The following is an 18014-nucleotide window of genomic DNA, read 5'->3' as shown; positions in this document are numbered from 1 at the left end:
AATGCAAATTAAATGCATTTTCTTACTTAGCATAATGCAATTATGTTTACATTGCTTTTTTGTATTTTTTATATGTATATAATTACTTGGGGAAAGTTACTTTTAAAAGTAATGGATTACAATAATACCTAAAAAGTAAAGTTGCTTTTCATGGAACGTAGTGCTATGTTACTTTTGCATTACTTTTTCTTGTGTGTTTTACTAATATACAGTATCCCTTTCACACTAAAAGTGAAATGTTCCTTCCTATGCACACAACAACTTGTGTTACTAATTTAAAAAAAGAAAGTAAATTTAAGAAGTAATGCATTACTTTATCTCATTACATAACGCGTTTTACTTGCCTAATGAGTTACCCCCAACATTGCTTATAGTATAACTATCAGGAGCTAAATGTGTCAATTTAAGTACATAGGTTGTACAGTTGTGTTTACCCTCATCACTACATTGGAGGTCTGAATATTTGTGGCTGTCATGTCTGCATTTGGAGGGGGGGGGGGGTGTTTTGTTGCTTAGGAACAGTTGTGTCTGCATCGCAGTGGGGGTCTTCTTGTGAATATCATTATGTTCCCTTCAATCGACAAAAATGACACATTTTTCTTGTCTGCCAATATTTATCATTGGCTGCACTCACTTGCGGGCCTGAAAAAATTTATTTTTATTGATTACAGGGCAGAGTCTGGGATTATAACTAACTTTGTATCAAAATAATATTCTATATATCTTCAATGAAAGATATTTTCATTATGAGACAAACTATGAGACCAGAAGAAAAAGTTAAATGCATATAATGCTTATGGTTGTTTTGTTCAATATTCCTTGTTTTTGCCCGTAAAAAGCCTGGCAAGTCAACAAAGTAGCTTTACTGTGTGAACTACTTATAACTCTCACTCTCAAAAAACAAGATTGATCCATTTTCCTCGCAACAATACAGGAGTGATAGGAATCAAAGATCATTTTGAATTTGTGAGAATTGTAAATGTTCTGTTGCTCGCTAATAAAACAGACGGAGCAGGTGAGGCCAGAGGACGTGGCGAGGAGCGGAAAGGTACCCGGCGAGTGTGTGCTCTGCGACTGATTGTGCGCAGGATCATGTTGACAGGAGGAAGGAGGAGATGCAGCCACACATACAGCAGGGATGCTGGGTGCCTAGGCCGGAAATTCATCAAAATGGGGGAACACCTCCAAGAAATGTGCGTCAGACGGTGTGTGCTCCTTTCGCATCGTCCCTTTGGAAAGTCAGTGAAATTTTCCAGTGATTGATGATGGCTTGGAAGGGGGTCAGTAAGAACAATGTGCATTTATTAATGAAGTTGGACTGAAAGTCAAGATACGACAATTATAAATGTACCAAACATTTGAACATATCTTTATCTTTTAACAAAACTAATTAGTAATATATATATATATATATATAATATATATTTAGCCAAGTTGTAACAAACCAAATTGAAACAAAATAATACTCTTTTTTTTCTTTTACATTTTTGCATTTTTTATAAATTTTATATATATATATATATATATATATATATAAACATATATACAGTACACACACACATTTGGGATAGGTTGTTTTTTTTTTTTTTTTTTTTTTTTACGATTTCAGTTTTTGATTGATAAAGATTTTTCTGTTTGTTCCTGTGCAGAAATTGACATTCAAAAACCTACACAGAAATATTCACTGAAGTCGAAAAAGTGTAACAACTAGCCCCAGTCTCCCTCTAAATAAAACTATATATATATATATATATATACACACAGTATTGGTGGCTTCTCTTATATTACATTATATCATCATAGAAGCCACCAATATTCTCCTTTGAATTACAAGCAGTTGCTCAATAACAACAACTGCCCAATTTCTTGGGCTCAAACTGAAAAATGTTTGACATTTTATCTTTGAGGACAGCCGTACACGCCGCATCATTCCCAGCGTCTGTGCATCTGTTCCCAACATCCTTGCGATCAGGTTTCAAAGTCTGTTTGTTCCAGAGCCGGGGTGGGTTGAAACTGGTTGGGCGATGTTCGGCAGCAGAAATGGTGAGATGGAAGCCTTTGTTAAAAACATCAGGTAGAGCGTGGGGGGGCTGTTGGCACAGCGGCGCTTGCCCCCATGCTGTTCTGTCAATCTGCCCCTGCCCCGTGCCGAGAGGAGGAGGGGGGCAGACACCAGGGGGGCCAATCCTCCATGAGACCCAAATCACACCAGACGAGGAAAGATGGTCCCTGGCTAAATACAGTTATCCCCCCTTATCTGTCAATCAAGAAATCTTTTGAGTAATTTGGGATTTGCCAAGAAAAGCATTCAAATCTCTGAGTGAGAATACTGTAGCTTTTGATATGCAATGTGTTATATCTCAGACTTTCTTATTTTAGAAAGGCCTATCTTTTATTTATTTATTTTTTTTATAAAAAATATCTTGTTGCATTTTTTTACAGTTTGAAGTTTTTTTCTTTTGAAGAATTAATAGGTAAACGGCATTAATTGGAAATAAACGAAAGGCATGTGCTGGAGAAATTAAATCTAATGGATTACACGCACAAAAAAAGTCTATTTTTAAACACTGTAATTACATACTGTGGAAATGTTAAATTCAAATCAAATTTACAAACTCAATCTCACCGTTCAAACTCTCATTTATTGCATTTCACAAAGGTTGTTTTTCATTTGCCAAACATATTCTTAATTACTTTGAATTTCAAGACACGGCAGATGGTATTCAGCGCGACTTCTACAAAAGCCGCCTATATTTTCAGATATAACACCTTACATGTGCATCCGCAACGTAAACCGTACAAAGCGGCGATTCGTCCTTTGTTGTCGAGTGGTGCATGTAAACTAAGACCCACGCCGAGGTAAATCCCAGCTTCTTAAATTTAACATATGTTCTCCTTCCCACACATTGTGAGGAGCTCGCCGATGTCGTCTTGTCATCCAGGCGACGATACGCTACATTAGCAGATGCGGGCAGGGAAGGGGCCTCATACACGGGTGTGAATATTAGGAGAGATGGAACCCGAGCAAACAGGATTTAGAGCACACCTCTGTATCAACACAGATTTAGTCAGCGTCACCCTCCGGGGACACGAGGAGAGATGGAGGGAGAGGCTTCTCTTCGTTTCGAGATGATTCACGTTGGGAGTGGGCTTGCAAAATTGCTTTATGGAAAGTGGAGGAAGCCTCGGCGGGAACATTAGGCAGGAAACAGCAGGAGGGCCACTGTTTCATTAGGGAGAGAGGCTTCGGCTTTATTACAGGGATTTGGAGTTTTATGGTTATCGTTATTTGCCATAGAATTATTGTGCTTATATGTCTTTCTACTCAGCTGTTTGGGTGGGGAGTGAATAAGTGGTCTCTGCGCACTCGGCCGGGTCTGGAGGAGCGAGCAGCTTGGCGGCCGTCGCGTTCCCCACGCACAGATCGGAGATCCTGCTCAGCAGAGTCTTCTGCGTTTCCACCAGGAAGACCTCCTATGAGCAACAGAAAGGGATAGAGCTGTAGCTTATTCATATTTAATGTGATACGGCCCTGTTTCTTCATCAATGCTACATCTGACATGACTTTGCCATTAGCTTGTGTGGAATTGACATGCGAACGATGAGCGAGAGTGGAAAAACAATCCCTACTCTCGTTGGCATGTTCAATTTGGTGGTGACGAGCTACTAAAAAAAGGGGAAGTTGGCTTGTGAGGCTTCAAATTCAACTCGGCGAAGATTCACGGGAAAAATCCAGTCTTTGCAATAGGAATTTGAGCAATTGGGAGATTATTGTATGGGCAAAACAGTTTGCCACACAGAATGTGTTAATATTTAAGAATCATGTGACACTTTAGACTGGAGTTCAGCTTTGGAAAATTCAGCTTTGCATTCATAGGAATAAGTTACATTTTTAAATATAGAGAAATGATATGCACCCCCACTCACCCAACACGTTCAGTTTGGTGGTGATGGGCTAAAAAAAAGTTTGGGAAGCAAATCACAGTTGGCTTATGAGGTACGGCTGTCACATTTACCGCTGCTCGTCAAAATTCCACAGGAGAAATCCAGTCATGGCAATGGGAATTTGCAAAATCTGGAGTTTCGTGTTAGGGTGAAAATGTTGGCCACTCAGATTTCGCTAGTTCAAGTTGGTCATGCAAATTCACCATTCTGACCAACAAAAAGCTTCTTGGTTCGAAAAAGCCAGTGCTTTATACATGTCTACTACACTATCGACAAATGGACCTTTTTTGCACATGAAATTTCATTAATGTGACTGCACTTTTCCTCTTCATAAATTAGCACTGGGGACGATTGGGCCACATCAGTGTGATTCCTAAAGGCAACGAAGATGGGCCCTGCCTGGAAGCGACGGTGTCTTGCGGTGCCAACCTTTCCGACCCCAGCGGAGTGCGGTGCAGCGGTGTACCGTGCAGGATGCCCACCCTCCCTACCGGGCAGGCCGTCTGCAGCAGAGCAGTTAATAAAGAGATTGATTATCAGCCTGTCAGGAAGTGACAGTTGGACAGAGCCACTCCCCATGAATGACAGAGGGCACGCACCGCTCGCAGCAGCTAAGAGCGCCAGAACCAGCACCGCGCCACCAGCACCTCCGCACCGTGCCAACCTTGCTACGGGGAGGAAGAGCCCCGCCGCGAACACAGCCATCGCCTTCTGGAGCAGCAGCTACACGGCTGCTGACTTCACTTCCTGTGCCAGAGTCAGAGTTCACCGCCGCTGCCTGCAGCATAATGACTGCTGGGCTACAAACACCGCACGTGAACATTCATAGTAGAGTAAAAGAAAAAAAAAAAAGGCTACACTTTATTTTAAGGTGACAGTTACATTGTACTTGCATGTACTTTCTATAGAGCTATGGTTAGGGGTTGGTTTAGGGTTAGTTACTTGGAATCTGGCATAATTTACTGTTATTACTACAACAATGTTACCAAACGTTTAAAATTAAAGTCACATCAAAGCTGCTTCGGGAATCTTTCAGTGCCTCCCTTGTTTATTTATTTATAACTTTTCAAATTTATTTTATATACTGATTATATTGATTCCAGTTTATTTTATTTTTTTTACCAAATTGATGTAAAAGAGTTTCTGATAAGATTATTAAAGGTGCCCTAGAATGTGAAATTGAATTTATTTTGGCATATAATAACAATAGTTCAGTACATGGACATACAGGGAGTTTCAAACACCAATGTTTTCTCCTTCTTACTTAAATCTCGTTTTTGAAAAACACCCCTGAAAAACAGGCGAATCTCCACATAATATTGACTGTGACGCAACAGTCGCGATCATTAATACGACCCCAAACATTTGCATATGTCAGCCCATGTTCAGTGATAGGCGGAATGGGCTCTATGCACAGCGTTATTTCCGGTGAAGGTGTAAGGATGCTCGATAACTTCCGCCGATCATAGAGTCCAATGCAATAGCGAGAATTTATATTGAATTTTATACTCCATGGTTATACTAATGAAACGTTAGTCACAAAAACAGATAAAACAGACACCCCTCGTTATGTTTATGCTTCTTTTTAAAATTATATCAAATAAACATAACTGTATATAAAATTACATCTAAACGTATGTACGTTTCATTTCAAAGACTGGAGGACAGTAAATATTGAAGACTCTGCCATAATCCCGTTTTCTCCGGTTTTCCTCAGCTTTAATCTACACAACCGGAAATAGACGAGCATCCTTGCGTCAAATGCGGAACTTATGCGTGCATAGCCCATGCGCAGTCGAAGCAAGCATGGCAGTCGATCAGTGGTCGGATGTACACATGAACACAGAAGTATTTTTTAGTTCCTTCATCCGAGCCTCTGAAGAAACAATGGGTTAATTTTATTTTCTCTGGAAATTTTCAAACATTTCACCGACGACTGTTTCCTCCTCAACTTGTCAAGAGCTGGCCTAGGATCGAGCTGATGTGATGTGTTGTTCAAGTTCAGACAGGTAACGTTAATCTTTCACTCAATATTTGCATCAGTAAGTCAAGCCAGTGACTAAAATATCAACTTCACATCGTTTCTTTTTGTAGGATGAAGAAAAATAATAATAGTTGTGGATAAATTATATATAGAAAGCGATCAACGAACAATCTTTCCACACAGCGCGAGTTTATCTGGACACTTGCCAAACTCGTTATGAATTCAATGACGCACGTTACACTGCACAACGAAGCTCTGTATTTACATGATCGTGTCTGCATTGGTGAAAGCATTAGACTATTAGAGAACAGAAACTGCATTGCAATGATAATATCTTCATCCTCGCGATCGAGTCGACAGACTGTCCTCTGCTTGCTCAATGCTCATCAGCAACATTGTATGTGATGGGAATAGATCTAAATACTTCAAAAACATCTCACGATTCGTTAATTTCGATGGCTGTAATAGTAAAAACGTATAATAGCTGTTAAAAAATTATTCGAGAGAGTTTTACATGTAATAGCTATTTCATATGCAAGCATGTCAGCCAATCAGCAGAGGCCGGTTACACACAATAGACACGCCCCTTCAAACAGAGCGTTCAAAGCAGAGGCTAAAAGCAGGCTGGGAAAAATGGCTTTTATTTCTAAATTATGACTATTTTTGATCTAAAAAACATACTAACACTATAAGGGCAACCCAGGAAACATTATAAAATAATTTAAAAAAACAATTCTAGGGCACCTTTAATGCTTTTCACTGCCACCTAGGTTTATTTAATAAAAATAATCATAATAATGTATTTTTTAAAAATCCATTATAGCTATGTTTCCATTCAAAGTTAAGTTTTGCGCAAATGGGAATATCACATAAAACATTTGCAAATAAAGCACATTTTCCATCCAGTGAGCCGAAGAGGACTCCTGACAAACTGCCGCTAAATATCACTTTGAAAAGTAGGAGAAGCCCTCTATATAATAATTTCCATACGTAATACATTTATGACACTGAAGAGTAATGAGAAAAATGTTTAAATATATAAAAATAAAGGTGTAATTCATATTCCACAATATTACAGTTATTTTGGATCAAATAAATGCAACCTTAGTGAGACATTTTTCAAAAACATAAAAAAATCTTACCAACCCCAAATCTTTTAACTGCTGTAGTGAACATAATAGACTGCATTCCTACCACCAACAATTTAAAAAGAGCAGCTAAAATCTGTAGTGGGGGAGACACTTTTGCATGCATAATGAATTGATGTCTGAATAAATGTACCCATGCCAATAGGTGTCAGTCCAAGAAGATTGTCATGTCACTTTTTTCACATGGAATTCTAATTGATATGTGGTATAGTGACAGTGCTAATAAAGTCGCTTCGGATAAAGTAACACATTCAATAAGAATAAATAAAGGATGGGGGATCTTAAACATATTCTCATTTAATTATCTCTACAGTTCTGTTTGTTCTTTTTTTAGATAATTATCTGAATGCATCAATGTATGGTGACCTCCACCAGTAAACAACTGTTGACCCACTCAGCCTGTTGGACTAGCTCGAACACGGGACCATATGTTTCAATGTTCATGGATTAGCAACAGTGCATTAGAGAGGGAGAAGTGGCTTCCTTCTAATTAATGATTTAGCACCTCACAGGTACACACACACACATTCACACAGTTGTACGCCTCATCCGGCCCTGCTTTGTCAGTCCCCCCGAATGAAGGGCTGTCTGCGCGCTGTGGCAATCTCTCGCCTGACTTTGTTTGAAGTCACTCTTGTCTGTCTCTTCACCGGTGCGCCTGTCTGTTGGCCGCGTCCCCCTTTTTTAATGAAACAGAAGCGTTAATAGAATCACTGGGAAAAGCAGGTGATAAAAGTCGATCCGTCGAGCGCGCCTGTATCCTGAGTTGCGAGCACACTGTTCAAACAGAGCATTGTTCAAAGACAATGCATGCAAAAGACACACGCGCTGCCGAAGGAATAAAAAAAAAAGAGAGAGGGAGAGAAAGGGAAATGGGAAAAAAGCTGCTCCCTGTCTTCAGCGAGATCAAAACAACTCCAAGGTAAAATATACAATGAAGGGCCCCCTGATCTGACCAGCATCTCAGATGAGAGGAGGATGCAGTCTTTCTGACATGTTACAGAGGGAGAGAGAGGCGGGAAGCAAAATAAAAGGCCTCGCAAAAAGTTTGAGATGTTCAGGCCTTATGAATGCATTCATGGAACATTGTACATGCATTACAAATGTCAAATTAACGCCCGCTTGAGCCGGAATGATATTCCGAGCATATGAAATGACCCTCAAAGAGATGAAAAACATCCGAAATGGGAGGTAAACGCGCTCGACTCGGTTCATTTCAGCCCTAATAAAGATATCGCATCCCGGCCTGACAATACGAATGACTTTCGGTCACATTCTGAGACACGTTTCTTGAAACGTCACCCCGGGATATTTGCGATCGAGTGCTTTTTTCATACGTCGACGGAGCGAGCTGTCATTTTCTCATTGCGGGAAAAAACAGAAGTCTCTTTCACACTTCATTGGCCATCGCGGAGATCAATACAGGCGCCGGTAAGAGGAATATCAGCCAGGGATGGTGCAGAAGTATCTGTAGAAACGGCACCAGGGAGAACAAAACAAAAAAGAGGAGGAGTGGAGCTGCGTTAGAAGGCGACACAGATGGACAAGAGCCTTTATGGTGGCGGCTCCGGCTGGCATGGTGCCACCAGCCCCAGACTCCCTTTGTTTGCCAGGCTACTAAACTAATAGAGATAAAAGCAGGTTCCCGCTGGCCAGGAATTATAAAGTCATTAACGAATACAAATAAGGCTGAGAATGAAGGGGCAAGGAGAGGAGGCTTTCTCTGACCAGCTGAGTCTGAGAGGAAGGACGCGGTTTGGGGAATCTGTCCGAGGTTGGACGTCTCTGAGTGTGTAAACAACCCTGATTCCCTCTTCTGCTATTCGCTTGTCTCTAAAAACATGGGTTTGTCCTGGGGAGTGACATGATACACCTAAGTTCAAACAGCATTTTTGCTGATTATTGTACATGTATGAATCAATTGTTTTTACAGTGAACCATATGAATACTGCTAACCTATATATATATATATATATACTGTAAAAATATTGTTGGTTTAACTTAAAAAGTAAGTAACCTGCTTGCCTTAAAATTTTAAGTTGATTGAACTGGAAAAAATAAGTTAATACAATGAAGGAGATAGATTTAATCATCAGAAACTCAAAATAATAAGTTATCTGAACTAAATAAATTATTTAAGTTGATTTGACAAAAGAAAAAAAGAAGAAAAAAAAAGAAAAAAAATTGTTATAAATATTGAAAACATTTTTACAGTATATATATATATATATATATATATATATATATATATATATATATATATACACACACACACACACAATTTGTTGATTAAAAAATAAAGTTACATAAAATGGTCTTGTCAGATTACCATACACTTATGCAAAATGTAAACAAAAAGGATCTAAAAAGTCATTATACTGTATACGTGTGGGTGTGTGGGTGTGTGTAAATGTGTGAGTGTGTATGTAATGAATCATGAGATTGTATAAAATAGTTTATATTATATTTATAAATACTATATTTATATTTTATATATATATATATATATATATATATATATATATATATATATATATATATATTTTAAATAAAAACACAAATCTCATGGACATTCCTATATACATTTAAGCAAAATGTAAAAAAAAAAAAAAAAAAAAAAGATTTAGTAGCAAACATAGCAATTTCTGGTTTATATCAGACAGATTAGTATATATCAGCATATCATTTATAGCCAGTCTCTTGCTTCATTGTCTGGTCACACAGGCATTCATTCCTATTTTTTTTTCTCCTAAAATCTTTTAATTTCCTTTTTCCTTTTATCTGCACAATAGATCCTCAGCATGTCTTCCCTTCCCTTGTGTAATCTCAATATTATTTAAGGTAGCCGTTGCACAATGGCTGTGAAAATGGGAGTCATTTAAGCCCTTCTCCCCAAGCAGTGGTCTTGGCAACTAAACTAGCTCATTTGTTCACTCTGCATTCCCTTGGACAGCCTTATAAATGGAGGCACTATCCAATTATTACAGGGGATAAAACTAGAGCTCCAGCAAACCATAGCAGAATCTATTACCAGTGAGAGTTTGTGTATGTGTGTGTGTGTGTGTGTGAAAGAGGTAAGGCTGTGCTCATATGCCTCAAAAACTACCTCACACAGGACAGGTGACACATCACCGATGATTCTCTTATGATGTATTGCAATAAATCATTATGACGCTTAATCTTTAGTTTACCTTAAACGTTGTTGTTTATTTAGGCTTATATTAAGTTCATGAAAACTGGTTTAAAATTATAAAGTATTTGACATGTACACAGTCTAAAAGTTGCCTTAGTGTGCGCAGTACGCAGTGTGCACACATATGAAGGGACGTTTTGTGATTGGATATGAAATCAATGCATATTTGAAGCTGGCTTTAAGTTGATATTCGATGATGAAAAAAGGGTTACTTTGAAAACTCTCTGATAATTGGCTTCTTAAAAGCATCTCATTTTTAACAATGTCACTGTGGCTGGTGGATGACAATTAATCTGTTTTCCAGTGTTTTCTTGGCATCTGTGCCAATTACTTTATATGCTAATATATGTAAATTACTCAGCATTTGAGATGCCAGTAAAAACTATGCTTGTATTGTATATTATTTTTAATTCATGCAATACAATTGAAGTCTATTTTCAAAGGTACCATTTTAAATCTTAAATAAATCGTTTTTGAAAATATATTTTAGGATGGGAAAGTAACACTTAAATGTATTAGTAAAACTACTATAGCTGCAACTAAGCTCTTAAAAATAGTTTAATACTTTTCAAATAATCATTTCAGACAACACAATCTGCTAATGCTCTTCAACAGAAAACAATCTTTGAAACAATCGGACTTGCTTGCATCATTTCTTTGTTTACCACTATGACAATGAAAATTAGTCACTCCACGTATGCGTATGAACACAGTTCCAAACACATATTTCTCACTCGAACAGTCAAACTGCATTTTCACACTCACCATCCAATTTAAGTGCATTCTAGATTTTGTATTTGTCATTGTGTCGGCACATTCATATTTCTTTTCTGTTTCTTTTCTTTTTTTTTCCCTCTCGGTTAGTGGGAAAGAGGATAATGACTTCACCGCTAAGTAAATGTTAATGAATGCACTTCGCCATCTGACTAGGTCTTTTCTCTTAACATAAATAGCTATAATTACCAACATATTCTCTCTCTCTCTCGCTCTCTCTCTCCCTCACACACACACAATGACCTGCATCAAAAGTACGTTCTCCACTGTCCTGCGTTAAGTAAATCTACTTCTCATCTCTGAAGGTAGATGTCACTCTTGCACACTAAATGGATCGGTAAACTTCAGCCTGAGAGATGATGGCTGTTTAATGTTGGGTAAATTAGTAGGAGATCAAACAAAAACAACAAAATACAATTGTGATCGCAGAAATATAGAAGAAAGATGGACAGGACCACATGTTTGCTAATGTGAGCAATATCTTAAAATAAACTATTTAAATAAATAATTTAATAAAGTTCATTTTTATATTTTAAATTCATAAAAAAATTGACACAGGGGTTTTCTATAGCCTAATATTGCCCTTGCAAATTAAGGTTAAAATTTCACTATTAATTTATTTAAATCAGTCTTCTCTTTTCTAGTTAATTATCTGCAAATCATCATTAATTAAATACATCTTTAAAAAATTAGAAAAGCTCAAAAATAGACTTGCTTATTAATATCTTCCACAAATCAAGTCCTTTTAGAAAAAAAAAATAATAATTAAAAAAAAAAACAAGAAACCATTCACCGTCAGTCATAAGGCACAAGTTGGTTTTCTTGTAGACTTTTAAAATAACACTTTTCATAAATCCTGATGTGCTGTCCCAAAACCTACTGCTGCAATAATAAAAACTAAAATCATAAATATTTTGCTCTGTGCGAGACTGATTGAAATTATCGTTCTTGTTTTACATTTGTGTGAAACTGCAAAAATAATTATTCTATTTAGCTTAACAACACATTTTCATAATCACCACATATTACTCATTAAAATGATCAGATTGCACATTCATCATAAGTACACTCATATAGGAGACAAAAGTAACAATGTGTCAAATTAAAGTTGCAGCACTAAAGCAAGTAGCTCAGTCCTGAACATCATCATAAACATATTCAAACACACACACACACACACACACGAAGTGAATAATAATGAATATATATCGCCTGTGTCAGTTCCGTGAAGGATGGCAGCCAGCTTTGCGATCCGCAGCTTTCCCGGCTGATTCAAAAATGTATCTTTCAAGCGTTTATTATCAATTTGACTTTATCTTCTCTTTACCAGAGGTGTGAAATCTCAACCTCATACGTGTAATTAAGGTGGGCCGCGGTGCTTAAGAGTGGCTTGATTTGAAGCGATTACCAGAGGCGAGAGCTGAAAAGTACACCGCTGTGACCTCAGGGGCAGTCTGGAGAACTGCTGGCTGAAGCCACAGCTAATTTAATTGATCTTCTCAGCTTTACATTTAAATATCATCACAGTGGCGATGAGCTCCAGATAGGCTTTGTTCTCGCGTGTGGCTGAAGAGAGATTATTCGCCGAGCAGATCTGACCCGATGGCTTCACTCCTCTGTTTGTTCAGCCTAAGAGCGCGCGAGACATCGATCCGCCTGCTTGGAAAAGATGCAGCTCGGGTGATGGTAGTTTCAACTGTTGTTGCTACACGAATATGATTGTTGCTCTAGGGATTGCGGATAGAGAACAAGTAAAGTCATGTTTATTTAAATAGAGCTTTACATCAATAAACAAGAAAATATCAGTATCAATGATGCAAACTTCATCAAATATGAGACTAATTTACATTCTGATGTAAAAGCAGCTCTAAAAAGACAATAGTGTGATTATTCAGCTCAAGTCAGTCCAGTGTTGATTTAGTTCAGTTCAATAACAGTTCAATTATGAAACCAGTTCAGTGCAGATGTAACACCAACAACCATTTCTGAGAACGTTTTGCTAACGTTCCCATTAAGTTTTTGACTTCGAATTCGAAACAATTTTACCTTTGTTATGCAAACGTTAAGGAAACGTTCCATTACTGTATATCATTCTGCAAACATTACGTAGTAACAGTACAAATAAGTAGTAACATTTAAAAAATGTTACTGGTTGTAACAGCAAAACAAAACTAAAAACACTCCGTGAGTAATGTATAAATAACATTTTTAAGATAACGTTTTGATAATTGAACATTACTGGAAGAATGTTCATTCATAACTTTGAGAGAACCTTGGCAGAACATTAGCTAAAGTTCTGAGATCGTTCCCTATTAGCTGTAACAGTGTCTACTCGAGTCAATGTGGGTTCAATAACAGTGTCTATATTGCAAAATTCCTCAATTATGAAACAAATTCAGCTTCAGTATAAGCTGAATTTACAGCTCATTCTCAGAATATACAGCTCTACAGCAAGGGGGTTGTACAGTAAGCAACTTCTGCATTTTGTAAAGCAGGTTGCATCGGGTTTTCGCCTTTTTCAAGATTTTTTTTTTTGGCCTTTTGTGCTTCATTAAATATAAAGCTGTTTTACTTAACATGCCTTCAAAGGTTGCCAAAGCATTACCGATGTCCATCGCATATGCTGATTGATATATATATATATATATATATATTCTTCTTCTCACTATATTTGAATATTAAAATTGAATGAGACGCCAACAATAAAAATAACTAGCTATGTTAGCAAATTACTGTAAAAATCCATAGACATGGCCGCCAGCTCATACTGCCGTTAACCCTTTCTCCGACAAGCAGATGCGGCGAGACTTTCTCTGTTTGTTCATGTGATGTTCGACATAAGCCTATATCCAGCTCAATTCAGTTCAAGTTTTGTTCTCATCCCTCTGTCAGTGTAGACAAAACTATGGTTTTTAGTGTCTTTTAGACCCTAAGTAAGTCGAAGGCGACAGTGGCAGAGAACCCACACTTCATCAGGTGAACTGCATAAAAGTGAAGCCGTGCTGCCGCATTTAAACATAAAAACAGAAATGAAACACTGCCTCTAATTCAAAACACATTTCCCTCTGCTCAACTATGACAATAACAGCCAATCAATCAAAAGGGGAAGCATTGAAATTCCACGTTAGAAGAAAGAGAGAGAATTTAACAAAAGGACCAAGACATAGAAGAGGAGGACGGTGTGAGGAAAACAGACACCGCACTATTGCTGGGCGTCCTCTCTGCCGGTCTTGCCTGTGCTGATTTTAATGAGTCATTTCGATGCACGCTATGAAGATTAGGTGCCGGTGACGGTACTGCGCCATCTGTAAGGTAGCCGAGCGGTCACAGTAATCCATCTCACACTCTCTGTCGAAAACAGAGAGACGGCGGGACAAGGTCACCACAGGTGGAACCGTTAACGCAGTGACAGAACGTGGACCGGAAACCTTTTCCGAGAAGCCGCTTCTCAAAACCTCCAAGAGATTTGTTTTTATTTACCGCAAGGTGACTCCGTTTGATATCAAAGACGAACTTTTTACGATCATTGTGCATCAATTTAGGCTCTGGGTGACCGGTTAAGATGAGATGTTATGAAAAGCTACAGCTCAAAATCTGTTCAAAGCGCTAAACTAAGCCTCAAATGTATATATGGAGTGTTTTTCAGTTGCTAAGTGGTGTCAAGGATCTTTGAGCAAGCTGTAAATCAAGGGTGCACCTTGGCTATTTACAGCAAATTATACAGCATGAATGATTCAGTGATTAGAAACATTCTGGCATTCATTACTTTCGCAAGGTCTGAAGGACTTAAACACTGCTAGCTCTTCACACTGTACAAATGCCCAAAACCTTGAGAGAGAGAGACGGAGTGAATCACGGGAACAAATTTATTTAAAATATGTGAAGGGTTATTAATAACACTCGATGTTTCAGATCATCCTTATTAGAAAGCGCTCAAGTTTTTGTTAGTAAGACGGTTGCTAAGCGTGCTTTTAGACTGGATGCTGCTTAATGTGGATGTGTCAAAGAAAAAGTCACTTTTACCCGCATGTGTGTGTGTGCACTCCAAGTGGAAGGTTATTATTATTATTTTTTTGTACAGATGTGATTAAAAACATGAGGAAGAAGGTAAGACAACAGCGGTAAGAGACGGAACCCTGACTGTCTGTGTAAATGCATACAAATTGCTGCTGATGAGGTCTTTACTGGGACAGTGTTTATCTCGTAATACCTCTAGTTTCAAAACAGCACACTGTCCCCGCTCTTCAGGTGTTCATTTGAATAGACCGAGCTGAATGAGTCTTTCTGTAATTGATCCCTGGGGGACGGGAATGTCTAGGCCCACCGAATCCGCATTTCCCCCAATTACGGATACCATCGCGCTCCAAAAACAGAATCGGAGCGCACATCACAGACAGAACCCCTGTGCTACTCACACAACCTCACAAACACTAGCTAGCTTTGCAGGGTCCCTACGCAGTGTTCACTTTATATTTCGTTATAAAAAAGTTATGAGTACATGCTTATATGCATATAATACATGCATTGATTTAATATATCAAATATGAAACAATTTTATTGTATTATTAATATTATATATAAATATGAATTATGCTTATATAAATTTCTTACAAATGAAACTGTATGACAATTCCACAAATACCAATTTATTTAATGAAAAATGCAGTAAATATTATTACAATTTAAAATAAATGTAATTTAATCCTTTGTGGAAGTTGTGATTCAGGATTCTTTGACGAAAAGAAAGTTCAAAAGTACATATTTAAAAAAAAATAATAATAATTTAAAAGTTGCTACTGTCCTTTTTGATCAATTTAATGATTCCATGGTGAATAAAAATATAAATTTCTTTAAAAAATGTTCTGACCCCTGACCTTTTTAACAAATATTAGGCCTATAAATTACTTCAAAATTATCATATGCCATTAGTATTATTCAGTATATAATAATAATATTAAATTAGCATTATAATAGTTTGAAATTAAGTCTTCAGTCATAATTTAAATGTATTGTCATTATTGTCTGCAGTGCCATATGGACAAAACACATACACTCCCTATATTTTGAATTGGCTTAATATGGCCAAATACACTGTGAGGACTTCTAAGGGCACTATTGTGCCATCTCCATCTGCCAGTGTTTAAATGACAGCTAACTGCACGCTCACTGAATGGATATGTATGGGCTTGCACTGGTTCAACAGGAAAATGGAAAACAGCATGCATGGATTGCTGACTGGAGGTCAGTCAGACAGTGGCAGGACTTCCAGGTATAAATCGAATTCACCTTGCCGTTCCACTGTAGCCACTGAACAGCTCTTCAATGAAGTCAGAACAGAGACGATCTTTCAAAAGTCCCTTCAAAAAAGTTCTTACACAGGTGGAAAAGGATTTTTTTCCCCCCTCCAAGACTGGCTTTAAAAATAAGACCAGAAGCCCTTGCTGACACTCTTTCCAGAGTTTTGCAAATAGACTCCCAATAAAACAAAAAAAAAAGCTAAACATATTCAAACAACTGATAGTATATACAAAAAAAAAAATAAACAACGTGATATCGTCGGAGCGTGTGCAAGGAGTGTTTGGAGGGCATTAATGCCTGTAGGACATGGCAGGGGTACTCGGTTCAGACCCAAAGCTGTGGTGATGGAGTAGTTGTGAGTTAATTACTGATTACCTCTGGGGCCGTTCACCTGTGAGCCTATCATTACCTCACACTCACGCCAAGCAGGTGCCATCCCTGGTTGTCCGCCACGCTTGTCTGCTGTGGCATGATTCCCTGGCCTGGGCCTAAAACCCTTACGCAGGAACCGCAGGGGAACATGGCACAACTCAAACCTTAACATCTAGCGCTATCCGGCCAGAGGTCAACTTCTCCTTCCCCCTCCACCCCCTCTCCATTGGATCTGGAGCTCTTTCTTTGGCCTGGCCTGAAGTCACGGGCAGGGAAACAGCTGGCCAACGCCTGCCCGCTTGGACATGGCAGTTCTAGAGCATCGATAGTGGTGCCCACCACACCAGCTGATCCTCTCCCAGGGTCCCTGTCACGATGATGTCTTCATCGCTAACCGGAGCAGACGCCCGCTCCTGGCAGCAACTGGAGGTGACAACAAATCCAATTATCTCCCCTCCATGGAGCCCAGGCAGCCCATGCCGGTGTGACAGAGATGAGGACGGGGACAGGCAGTGCCCTGCCCACCTCATCCCACCCCTCCCCCTGATTTTAGTGGCCAAACACACAGACTACTGCCCCGTCACTCCAGTCACAGGGACAAGAGGACAAACAGAGGGCTCCTGTGGTCTACACAAAACACAGAGAGAGATTTTCCTTCATTTTTTCACTCATAGTTTTATCATTGTAATGAAAAAACAACATACATTCTTTAGACTTTTTGTCTTCTTTTGAACAGAAGTAAGTTCTACTAGTTGAGAACAACATGAAGAACTACATGTAAATGAAGACAGAATTTTAGTTTTGCGTGAACTACTATAATTGAATTTAATAATAAGTAAAGAATTTCATTTCATTATTATATTATTTTGAGCACAGCATGATAAATTGGTTGACCATAATCCTGTTGTAATCCTGCTGTCAGTCATGGTGGCTTGTCATTGACACAAATGTCCCACCACATGGAGATATATAATAAAGACATTAGCCAGAAAACTTGATTTGTGATAAGTGTTTTTGTGACGAGTTCACCTCTATAAACCATTTAAATATCCATATACAAATTGAGCTTTACTGAAAGCATTAGAGGTGTGTTAAATGCATATTAAAGAAAAAAATATTGATTTTTTTTTTTTTAATCAGTGTTTATAGGTCATCTTCACCTCTAATGATTATCCAGAGAGGGTACGATGTATGCAGAGCTGGCTGCACAGTAAAGCTATAGCAAAACTGATTATTTTTTTCTTGATACGGTAATATTATTATTATTTTTGATAATCACAATTGGCATTAAAATGCTTTT

General features: G+C 38.2%; 1 protein-coding gene across 1 annotated transcript in view; it reads right to left on the bottom strand.

The window, feature by feature from the left end:
- Nucleotides 1-2601: 2601 nt before the first annotated feature.
- LOC120478837 (protein phosphatase 1 regulatory subunit 37) overlaps nt 2602-18014 on the bottom strand; it is a 38059-nt gene continuing 22646 nt past the window's right edge. The window contains exon 11 of the mRNA XM_089120274.1: nt 2602-3474. Coding sequence (XP_088976400.1) covers nt 3322-3474 — 153 coding nt within the window. The 3' untranslated portion in view covers nt 2602-3321. The remainder of the gene's footprint in view (nt 3475-18014) is intronic.

This window comes from Pimephales promelas, chromosome 15, assembly GCF_988280905.1.
Source record: "Pimephales promelas chromosome 15, fPimPro1.hap1.1, whole genome shotgun sequence".
Lineage (NCBI taxonomy): Eukaryota > Metazoa > Chordata > Actinopteri > Cypriniformes > Leuciscidae > Pimephales > Pimephales promelas.
The sequence above is the reverse complement of the archived record's forward strand: the minus strand, read 5'-3'. Positions and strand labels throughout refer to the sequence as shown.